We start from the raw sequence: 10012 nt of genomic DNA, 5'->3' as shown, positions 1-10012 counted from the left end.
TTAATGAGAAATGAGGCGTTACACCATTTTATCTCAAGTATTTATTAATGTTTCACAAAGTGTTTAGATAAATTTATTTTCATGTATTCCATTACTTATCAACGTTTTACAATGAGTATTATATTTAACCAGGGTTACCATGAGGCCTAAGTGACAACCAAAGACATTATTAACACCAGAAGACAAATTAAGGATATTGGTTGTTCCATATGATTCATAAGAGATGGTTAGGAGAATATCTTTTAATTCATGCTTGAATATTTCAATTACTACTAGAGATCCCCACATGTAAAGCTAATATGTGAGATTATCCATCTAAAGGTAAAAAATAACTAATGTCCTCTATCCTCATTCCATATAGTGCCTAGTAAATTTAGTGACATTGTAAAACGTTATTAAATACTTGAAACAAAATAGGCTTAAAGGTAAAACTAGCAACTTACTTACAAAACTATCCAATACGTTATCAAAATAAACATACTATCACACATTGTGAAAAATTCCTTGGGACAACCTTTACAAACAAACTTAATCTTGTGAAAACACCTAACATGAGGTAAATAGATGAGCTTCCGCTCACAATAATAAAATTCCATTTCCGTATTCTTTACTAACTTTATGATTCTGATGTTTGAAGAAGAAGCCATTTCAAGGGACCAATATGATATACAAGAAGAAGTTGAAACATGACTTAGGGTTTTAGAATCGGTTATAATTTTAGGTGACCTATGCTTAGGATACACGTGTGTTAGGGGGATATAAGGTAACATATTGATAACCGACTCCAACTTAGGGGGATATAAGGTTATATATCGATAACCGACTCCAAGGAATAAGTTAAAGTTGAGTTTATTTTTGAAATAAAGTTGATTCTAAAATGGAAAAAAAATATAAAATGTAGAGTTTTTATGGAAATAAAAACTCAATTTACATGTTGGTAATCCGTTCCACGGCTCAGATAATATAGATTAGGTAAAATTGATTTTTAAATTAAAAAGAAAAAACTTTAGGTCTAAAATAAAAAAAAAATCAAAATATAAAACATTTTATGGAATAAGTTAAGGACCAAATTTGTATTTTACCATTTCATTTTGAAACCAAAATGTATACTACTATTCAAAGTTCTTGCAAACTAAAGACGATGTTGAAGAAAAGGGAAAAGGGAAAAAGGGAAAAGGGGAAGGCCGTAGTTGTGTTGTAGTCCCCTTCTAATCGGGGTACTCCACTCGAATCGACTCGACACAGCATAGCTAAATTTGCGATCTAGGCCAAAACGCTCACCTTTGCCCTTCCAATTTCTCTATTTATCTACAAGAGAAGCTGTACAGGTAGTTAGTCGACTCATGCATTTCTAGAGAGAGAGAGAGAGTGAGAAAGTGGTTGATGTTAATCTATTTCAAATTCAAGTAAAGTACAAGGGAAGGGAATTGTGCTCCGGTTGTTTTTACGACTTATGAAGATTTGTTGTTTGAAGAAATGGAGTTTGTGGGGAGAACAGTGAGGAAAGAATTCAAAGGATTTGGGGTTTTCGCCGGAGTAGTGAAATCATACGATTCCCCATCTGGTTTTTTCGAAATCGGCTATGAAGATGGTGATTCTGAAGAAATTGATTTCTCCGAGTTGGCTGCTCTTTTGGAAGTAGATGGAGTTGTTATGGAGCATTCTCCATCTCTGGTGACTAAGAAATCATCTAGGGTTGGGAAAAGACCTAAAAAAAGGCGTAGGGTTCTTGGCTCTTCAAATTCAGGTAATGAAAACGATTTTTCTTCTTCTTCTTCTGGTAATGCAGTTGTAGCTGATGATAATAATTTGGATTCTGTTGAAGGGGAATCGAAGAGCGAAGGTAATCTTGCTAAGAATTTGACTAAAAAACTGGACTTTAGCAGTAACGATAATAACGATGCTAGTACTAATGGTGAGAATTTGACTCCTAAAGATGTTGGTTTGAATGTAAACTCCGGGATGCATGATTTGGATAACAATGGGATGCGAAATGATAATTTGGATTTGAATAATGAAAATGATCAGGAATCAAAATCGAAAGACTTGGGGGATGATTCTGTTAAGAAAGAACAGATTTTTGACTTGAATATGGACTTAGACTACCCTGAAAACAAGAACCAAGACATTGATCTTGGTCGCTATGTAAAGGGAGCAAATTCTGGTGGAAATGAAACAACTAATCTTTCTAGTACTGATCATCATGGAACTTTGGAATCTGGGAAAACAAGAGGTGGAAAGAGAAGAAAGCTTATGGATTCTCCAAAAATGGCTGCAGAAAGTGCCTTAAGAAGGAGTGCTCGAAGGCGAGCTAAGTTTTCTAATGAAGTTCGTGAATCAAGCTCCATTAAAATTGAAGGTGATGAACATACATTGCCATTACCATCTCCAGTTATAAGTGCAGTTTCAGAGGAACATCCTGCAATCTCTGTATCTGAAGAATCTGAACAACCTGTTATTCTTCCCTCAAAGCTTGAGTTACCTCCATCTACAGGAAATGTGAATCTTGATGGCCTTCCACTATTTGATCTTTTCTCTGTTTATACTTTCCTGAGGTCATTTAGTACAATATTATTCTTAAGCCCATTTGAATTCTGGGATTTTGTGGCATCCATTAGAAGCAAGTCTCCTACCTTATTGATTGATTCTATTCATGTTTCTCTTTTACGAACTTTGAGGAAGCATTTAGAGTTCCAACCAATTGAGAATTCAACATCAGCTACCAATTGCCTAAGGTATGTATGCATCTTCTTTCTTATGATTAGTTAAATGCAAGAAGTATGTTACTGTTTCTTGCATCTAACCCTTTTGTCTTTTATTCTGTATAATCTGAGCTGTTTGTTTTTGTTCATTCATTTTTATAAAATATAGGGATCTTAACTGGGATCTACTGGACTCAATCACATGGCCAATCTTTATGGTTGAATATCTACTCTTGAAACCCGAATTTGATCTTTCTCACTTGAAGTTGTTCAAGAACGATTACTACAAACAACCCGAATCTTTAAAGCTAAAAGTATTGCATTTCATTTGTGATGATGTGGTAGAAAGTGAAGCTATAACTTCAGAGCTTAATAGAAGGACAATAGGAATAGAATACAGTGACTTTGATCAACCTACAAAGCTGCTTTCTATAAAGAAACATCAATTTGGTCAGGTTGTTGATGAAAAAGAAACATCAGATTGGAACTCTGATGAATGTTGCCTATGTAAAATGGATGGGAACTTAATATGCTGTGATGGTTGCCCTGCTGCTTTTCATTCAAAGTGTGTAGGTATAGCCACTAATTTGTTGCCACCTGGCGATTGGTTTTGCCCTGAGTGTGTTGTGGACAAGAAAAACTTTAGGATTGATGTGGTGAAGGCAATTCGAGGAGCAGAGTTATTGGGAGTTGATCCACATGGAAGATTTTATTATAGTACCTGTGGTTACATTTTGGTGTAAGTTTTTTTTTTTCCTTCATTCCATAATCCATATATATAACTTGATTAATTAAATATGATTTTAACAGGTCAGATAATTGTGATGCTGAGTCATTTCATTACTATGATATGAACAATTTGACTCCTTTGATCAATGCACTTGAATTATCAGACACTCCTTATGAAACCATATCAACTGCTATCACCAACCACCTGCATTCATACGAGAAACTTCATGGAACAACTTTCCAAAGAATTGCAAATGACGATAATACCCTCACTGAAAAAAACTCCTCAATTTCAGGGGATCAAGATTCCGACTTAGAAATAGATTATTTGAACTTATACAGCTTTGCTAGAGTTGCTTCATCAGTTGTGGGAGAATGGACCAGAAAGCCCTCAGAAAAAGCCCCTCAAACGCCTTCAAAATCACTTGAGGAACTGATTTCAATACAAATGAAATCAATCTCCAAGACTTCGGTTGACTTTTGTTGGTCAAATATCAGGAATTTGAGTGTGGATGCTAGGAAAGAGAAATGTGGGTGGTGTCTTGCTTGCAAGTTTCCTACTGATGATGGGAATTGTTTGTTCTTTGCAAATAATGCTGCTTTTTTGGAGAGTTTTACAAGTGATGTGATGGGTTTTGATTCAAAAATTAGCAGAAAAGATCGACTTGTTGATGTCATGTGTCATATTCTATGCATTGAAGATCGGTTGCATGGTCTTCTTTTGGGTCCTTGGCTTAATCCTCATTTCCCAAAACTTTATAGGAAAACTTTTCTTCAGGCTTCTCATATTGCTCCTGTTAAACGCCTCTTGCTCATGGTATGATATGAATTCCACTTATTTTATCCAATTATCTTAAAAAATAAAAGAGGGAAACTTTTTGACTTAATTGGGAACCCTGGTTTTCTCTTTTTAAGTGTCATTCTTTCTTTCTCTGTTAAGTAAAAAGGAAGAAACACCGCTTACCCCATTAAGTCTTTTAAGGGTCTGTTTCTTTAGTTTTTTTCCCATTAAGTAAATGACCGTTTTACCCTTCTGTTCAGAAGTGAGTAAATGACCGTTTTAATGGCTGTTTTTGTACTAAACAAACTGTCTGAATATGAGTAAATGACCGGTTTACCCTTCTGTTCAGAAGTGATGGTAAATAACAAATGACTGTTTACATAAAAACTGTTATAAATCAAGTTTATTTTCTATGAAAACAGTACAAACGATGGCACTCTTTGGAATAAAAACAAATGAGGGCAAATTCATAATAAAGTTAGGCACTTTCTTTATTAAGTCGTTCTTTTTGTAAGTAGAAAAGGAACACCAATGACAATATATAAACTTTTCAAGAAACACAATTAGCTTCTGATTTTTATTTTTTGTTTTTCAGTTAGAGTTGAATATTCGGCCACGTGTACTTTCAGATGAGTGGCTGAAACATGTGGATTCAGTGGTGACAGTGGGGTCCGCTTCTCATATTGTGACATCTAAACCTCGTATTCCTTCAAGAAACACAATTGGAAGAAAAAAATCACAGTTTTTGGATTCAGAACCCCATTCTTCTAAAAATGCAGCAAGTGGATTAGGTTTGTTTTGGTGGAGGGGTGGTAGGCTTACAAGAAAGCTTTTCAGCTGGAAGGTTTTGCCTCATTCTTTGGCTTCCAAAGCTGCTCGACAAGGTCTGTATCAAGAAACAGTAATCTACTTTTTATTGTTTTGTTTTTTTAGCATCCAAATAATCTATAAATACAAGCACTTTTTAGTATGACAAAAAATTGGAAGTGGAATCGTATGTTTAGGTGGATTTTCTAATTACAGTGTCTTAATAAGAAAAGAGATTAAGCAGAATAATGCTATTATGAGGTATAGATTATTGGGCGAATCTCATAAAAGACCTTATATATATTTTGTGTTCTTTCAGGATTAAATCTCAACTTTATTTATTTTTTTTTCCTGAAAAAGACCTTGCGGTGTTTCAATTTTTATGATGTGATCCTTTTAGTCTTTTTTTTTATTCCAAAAAAAGTTGTAAAATGTGAGGGTTTTTTCTGGAAAGGGTTAATCTAAAAAACGACCTTATATTTTGTGTTTTTTCTGAATTAAACCTCAAATTTATTTTTTGCCTGAAAAAGACCTTGTATTTTTTAATTTTTTCTGATCTGGTTCTTTTAGTCTTTTTTTTTTCCAAAAAAATTGCAAAATGTGAGGGTATTTTTTCGAAAAAGTAAAAAAGATGAGGGTTTATTTGGAAGCATTTAGAAGGTTGAGGGTTTTTTTTTTCGGAAAAAATACAAAGTCGAGGGCTTTTTCGGAAAAAATGAAAAAATAAAAAGTCGAGGGCTGTTTCGGAAAAAATGAAAAAAATACAAAGTCTTTTTCAGGCAAAAAATAAATTTGAGGTTTAATCCGGATAAAAGCACAAAATATAAGGTCTTTTTTTAGATTAACCCTTCTGGAAAAACTAAAAAAGTTGAGGATATATTCGGAAGCAGTTAGAAGGTTGAGGGTTTTTTCCGGAAAAAAGACAAAGTTGTGGGTTTTTTTTTTGGAAAAATGAAAAAAATACAAGGTCTTTTTCAGGAAAAAAAAATAAAGATAAGGTTTAATCCGGAAAAAAATACAAAAATATAATGTCTTTTATTTTATAAGATTAACCCTAGATTATTTATTTACTTTGAAGTAGAATGTCTTCATCAGAAGAAAACAGTAGCTTGATGCTATGATTAGTTACTTTTTTTTAAAGTCCAATTCATAATACAATGTTTGAAATTTTGAATAGAAAAAAATGCAAGTAGGATTTATTAAGCACAATGTCTTAATAAAAAAGCAATTGTAAATACAATGCTATGATTTGGTAGATTTTTTAAAGTAAAATATCTTAATAAGAAAAAAATTGGAAGTACAAATTCTGTAATAGATGGAGATCAAACTTCAAAGTAAGACGATATAGTAAACAAATAAATGAAAGCACGAGTTATCCATTTTTTTAGTTTACTTAGATAAAATTCCAAATAATATTATTGACTATTTTACCCTTTTAGGCGGAGGCAAGAAGATTGAGGGTATATTATATCCTGAAAATTCCGATTTTCCAAAAAGAACAAAAGTCCTTGCCTGGCGTGCTTCTGTTGAGTCAGCTTTTACTGTTGAACAGCTTGCTCTTCAGGTAAACAATCTGCTAAATAAATATTCCATGTTTTCAATTCTATAAATAATTAATGTATTAAAACATAATAATCACAAAACATAAAAACACCTCTTACTTAATTCCTAATTATACCCTTGTTTCTATTCTCAGATTCGGGAACTTGATGCAAACATAAAATGGGAAGAAATTGAGAACACAATTCATCTTGCAAAAATGGACAAAGACTCTTTAAAGTATATGAGATCATTTAAAAAAGCAATAGTGAGACGAAAGTCTTCAGAAGGAGCTATTGTGAAATATCTTTTGGATTTTGGAAAAAGAAGATTTATACCTGATACAGTTGTGAAACATGGATCTAAAGTTGAAGAGTCATCAAATGAAAGAAAAAAGTATTGGGTGGAAGAGTCTTATGTGCCTTTGTTTCTCTTAAAAGGTTTTGAAGATAAAAGAATTGCATTAAAGTCCAATAAAATGAGCTCTAGTAAGCTTACTTTTCCATTTAGTGGAAGAGTTTTCAATTCCCCTAAAAAAGATGTTTTCTCTTATCTTTTTTCTAAAGCTGAACAATCTAACACCCTTCCATGTGGATATTGCAATAAGGATGTTGCTATAAGGTATTATATCACTATATTTATTTTTTATTTTTTATAATAGAATATTTCTTTCATTTCTTATCTCCATGCTTTTTTTTGTAATGCAGAGATGCAGTAAGCTGCCAACATTGTGAAGGTAAATTGTTTCTACACGATATAAATAAATGAAGTACATTTGTAATGAATGATTTTTTATTTTTTTTATAATTCCAGGATTCTTTCATAAAACACATGTGAGGAAGACAAGTGGAGGAAAAGGGGGAAAATGCACGTATGCATGTCACAATTGCAATGTTGGGGACATGATAAAGGCGACACCCAAGAAGAAGAAAAAAATAAAATCCAAAAAGACGAAAAAGCCCCTAAAAGTAACGGAAAAAAGAGGCAAAGGAAAGCAAGTGGTAGTACCTCTACGACGATCTTCTCGGAAGCCTAAAATTGTTTCATTCCAAAGCAAAAAAAACCCTATGAAGAAAAAGAAATCCAAAACTGGTGGTAGAAAAAAGAAGCTGATGAAATCGATTAATGAAGTGATAAAACCCAAGGGTAAAAGAGGAAGACCAAGGAAAATAAAAGAAAGTTTCCGGAAGAAGAGATCACTTGTTTATGCTACTTATTGGCTCAATGGTCTCCTTTTATCCAGAAAACCCGATGATGAACGGGTTATTGATTTTAGGGCCCGGAATCATATTCCGCCTTTTGAACGGTTGGATTCCGTTGCTGATCAACCCAAATGTTGTCTTTGTCAGGAACTGGAATTCAGATCGTCATTGAATTATGTTAGTTGTGTGACATGCAAAGGTAATTAATTAATTAATTACACCATCTTTTCTTATTGTTTCTACTTTTAGATGCTAGTAAATAATACATATCCGTTCCTTCTATTAATCATGACATATCAGAACAGGTTGTACTGCGTTTGGTGTGTGCATTTGACTGCGACCGATGTGAATGAGACAAAAATTTCAATTTTTTGTCCCGCGAAAAAAACGTGAAACAAAGTGGGACAGGAACTTGTAATCTCTCATTTTGTACAAAAGACGTAAATGCCCTTCTCGTTCTAATAAAAAATAAAAAATAGCCCTAGAAAGCCTGTCAGTCTAGTTCAGTGCAGTTTTTTCAAGTGTAACAAATGCAGCCTACGGCTGCATTTGTTACAAGGGATAGAACTGGACAAGCTTGCTAGGGCTATTTTCTTATTAGGACGAGAAGGGCATTTACGTCTTTTGTACAAAATGAGAGATTACAAGTCCCTGCCCCACCTTGTTCCACCTTTTTTAACGGGACAAAAAATTGAAAATTTTGTCTTATCCACATCAGTTGCAGTCAGATGCACACCAAACGCAGTACAACCTGTTCTGTTATGTCATGTCATGTGGATTATGAACAACTAAGATTTCTAATTATTATTTAATTTAATATATATTTATTGCAGATTGGTACCATGGGGATGCTTTTGGGCTTAGAGACGAACACATAAGTGTCATTATCGGCTTTAAATGCCATAAATGTCGTGAACGGGCCCCACCCATCTGCCCCCACTTAAATCCCGTAACCGAGTCGAAATTGGTCACGGGACTGAGTCAGCAGACGGAAAACGGGGCCGAGTCAGGTGTGATGTGTGATCAGGGTAAGGGTATTTTGGGAAAGGAAAGTTTGGTGAATGGTGATTTAGTGATGGCGAATGGATTTGTGGATGCAATGGAGGTGGTTGAAGAGGATGGAATTGGAAATGGAATGTGAGGTTTGGTAGATAACTGAGATTAGTCTAATAATAGATTAGGATTTAACCTCCGATTGATATGTTGGCTAATGAAATGATTTGACGTGGTTGATTTATTAACAGTATTCTTCCATTTCCATCGAGTTTGTGGAAAAACACCAAGTGATTGATTAGACAAGGATATGGTTACTGTAGTAGTTGACATCGTATTCCATTAGAGATTCGAAATCCATGGGATTTGGTTGGAATTGGAATTGGAATTTAATTCAGTTTCGTTTCATTTTGGAGTTTTGGTTTGCAATTGAGTGCGTAGTTGAATTTCGTTACTTCACGTTTTCCTTTCATACAATTCAATTACAACCCGACTTCATTTTTTTTGATATTTATTTGAATAACTTTTCAATCGTTTTAAAATTTCTGTTGTTACAAAAAAAATTATTAATTATTTTAAAGATCGCAGTTTTGTCTTATTTATTTATAATATCTGATTTGACCATGGTCAAACAAGTGAAATAAAGAATTTTGATTAGTTGATTTTGGTTATGCTTGGTAATTTTATATATATATATATATATATATATATATATATATATATATATATATATATATATATATATATATATATATATATATATATATATATATATATATATAAGTTGATCTTATTAATATTTTCGGTCTTAATTTGAGTAGTTTTGTTTTTAAATTGTCGTGTGTTGTTGGGTGTTTATGTTTACCTTTAACCCAAACCAGTTTTTTAAGTATTTTTGAACACGATAATAATTGATAAAATAGTAATTTAGTTATTGTTACTTAAATTATAATTTCTTTTTGGAATGCGTTTATAAAATTAACAATAATTTATTAAAGATAAATAAAGAGCAATTATGTCATTTGTCATATTTAGATCATGGTAAGATTTTACATATTGGTAAAAAAATGCCTTCGATCGGTTTCAACTATATATTGAGGTTCAAGTAATACGTGGGATGATGTGTCACATATGTTGGCCATTTAAAAAAAAATTATATAATGTAATTTTGGAATGCATTTATAAAATAAGCAATAATTTCCAAAAACAAAAATAAAAAAAAGCAATTATGTCATTTGTCATATTTAAAGGGTGTATGA

The 10012-nt window shown here is 32.9% G+C and overlaps 1 protein-coding gene across 2 annotated transcripts; it reads left to right on the top strand.

Annotated features, from left to right (window-relative positions):
• The first annotated feature begins 1109 nt into the window (after window positions 1–1109).
• Window positions 1110–9168, top strand: LOC111880471 (DDT domain-containing protein PTM). Of its 2 annotated transcripts, XM_023876907.3 has the most exons (10): window positions 1111–1747; window positions 1826–2735; window positions 2872–3441; window positions 3513–4248; window positions 4808–5096; window positions 6459–6583; window positions 6716–7179; window positions 7266–7294; window positions 7372–7959; window positions 8594–9168. In XM_023876907.3, the coding sequence occupies exons 1-10, from the start codon at window positions 1477–1479 to the stop codon at window positions 8899–8901; spliced, it is 4290 nt and encodes a 1429-aa protein (XP_023732675.1). In that variant the 5' UTR covers window positions 1111–1476; the 3' UTR covers window positions 8902–9168. The 2 variants fall into 2 exon arrangements, with proteins under 2 accessions (XP_023732674.1, XP_023732675.1); XM_023876906.3 differs by having other exon boundaries at window positions 1110–2735.
• The last annotated feature ends 844 nt before the right edge of the window (window positions 9169–10012 follow it).

The sequence above is a fragment of the Lactuca sativa genome, chromosome 6 (assembly GCF_002870075.4).
Source record: "Lactuca sativa cultivar Salinas chromosome 6, Lsat_Salinas_v11, whole genome shotgun sequence".
Classification (NCBI taxonomy): domain Eukaryota; kingdom Viridiplantae; phylum Streptophyta; class Magnoliopsida; order Asterales; family Asteraceae; genus Lactuca; species Lactuca sativa.
Note: the sequence above shows the minus strand (reverse complement) of the source record. Positions and strands in the feature narration are given on the sequence as shown.